The sequence below is a fragment of the Muscardinus avellanarius genome, assembly GCF_963383645.1.
Source record: "Muscardinus avellanarius genome assembly, chromosome: 10".
NCBI lineage: Eukaryota > Metazoa > Chordata > Mammalia > Rodentia > Gliridae > Muscardinus > Muscardinus avellanarius.
In genome coordinates this window covers 53,979,314-53,980,464 of record NC_137796.1, presented here as the reverse complement: position 1 = coordinate 53,980,464, position 1,151 = coordinate 53,979,314, and the positions used below count along the sequence as shown (strand labels likewise).

Genomic DNA, 1,151 nt, shown 5'->3' with positions numbered 1-1,151 from the left:
ACCGAGTAGGTGGCCAGACAAGCACAAACCTCTCAGGAGTCCTACCCTGACAAGGCAAGAGAACACACTGAAGATGGAAAGCATTCAGATGGAGGCCTGTATAACAAGGGACCCTCCTACTCGAGTTATTCTGGCTACATAATGATGCCAAATATGAACAATGACCCATACATGTCAAATGGATCCCTTTCTCCACCCATCCCAAGAACATCCAACAAAGTGTCCGTGGTGCAGCCATCCCATGCGGTCCACCCACTCACGCCCCTCATCACCTACAGCGATGAGCACTTTTCTCCAGGATCACACCCATCACACATCCCCTCAGATGTCAACTCCAAACAAGGCATGTCCAGATATCCTCCAGCTCCTGATATTCCTACCTTTTACCCACTATCTCCAGGTGGTGTTGGACAGATTACTTCACCTCTTGGCTGGTTTTCCCATCATATGATTCCTGGTCCTCCTGGTTCCCATACAACTGGCATCCCTCATCCAGCTATTGTAATGCCTCAGGTCAAACAGGAGCATCCCCACACAGACAGTGAGCTAATGCACGTGAAGCCTCAGCATGAACAGAGAAAGGAGCAGGAGCCCAAAAGACTTCACATTAAGAAGCCTCTGAATGCTTTTATGTTATACATGAAAGAAATGAGAGCAAATGTCATAGCCGAGTGTACTCTGAAGGAAAGTGTGGCTATCAACCAGATCCTAGGCAGAAGGTGGCACGCCCTCTCCCAGGAAGAGCAGGCTAAATATTATGAATTAGCACGGAAAGAGAGACAGCTACATATGGAGTTTTACCCAGGCTGGTCTGCAAGAGACAATTACGGTAAGAAGAAGAAGAGGAAGAGAGAGAAGCTGCAGGAATCTACATCAGGTACAGGTCCAAGAATGACAGCTGTCTACATCTGAAACATGGTGGAAAACGAAGCTCCTTCCCCACTTGCAAAGCCAAGGCAGTGACCCCAGGGCCTCTTCTGGAGATGGAAGCTTGTTGAAAACCTAGCCTGTCTCCCCAGCTTGCCCAGGCGAGCCCACAGGAGTGCTGACACCAACTCTATGCTGAGGTCACCGCTAGAGACGCTGCTTCACAGAGACACTCACTGCTAGCCACCTTCTGTCTAATGCAATAGCCAACTTCCAAAAGAAAG

The 1,151-nt window shown here is 49.1% G+C and overlaps 1 protein-coding gene across 1 annotated transcript; it reads left to right on the top strand.

Annotated features, from left to right (window-relative positions):
* Nucleotides 1-345: 345 nt before the first annotated feature.
* Nucleotides 346-912, top strand: LOC308268084 (lymphoid enhancer-binding factor 1-like; the record flags this gene model as incomplete). The annotated part of the gene is made up of 1 exon (XM_080703131.1): nt 346-912. One exon carries the CDS (start codon nt 346-348, stop codon nt 910-912), a length of 567 nt encoding a protein of 188 aa, XP_080559257.1.
* Nucleotides 913-1,151: the final 239 nt, after the last annotated feature.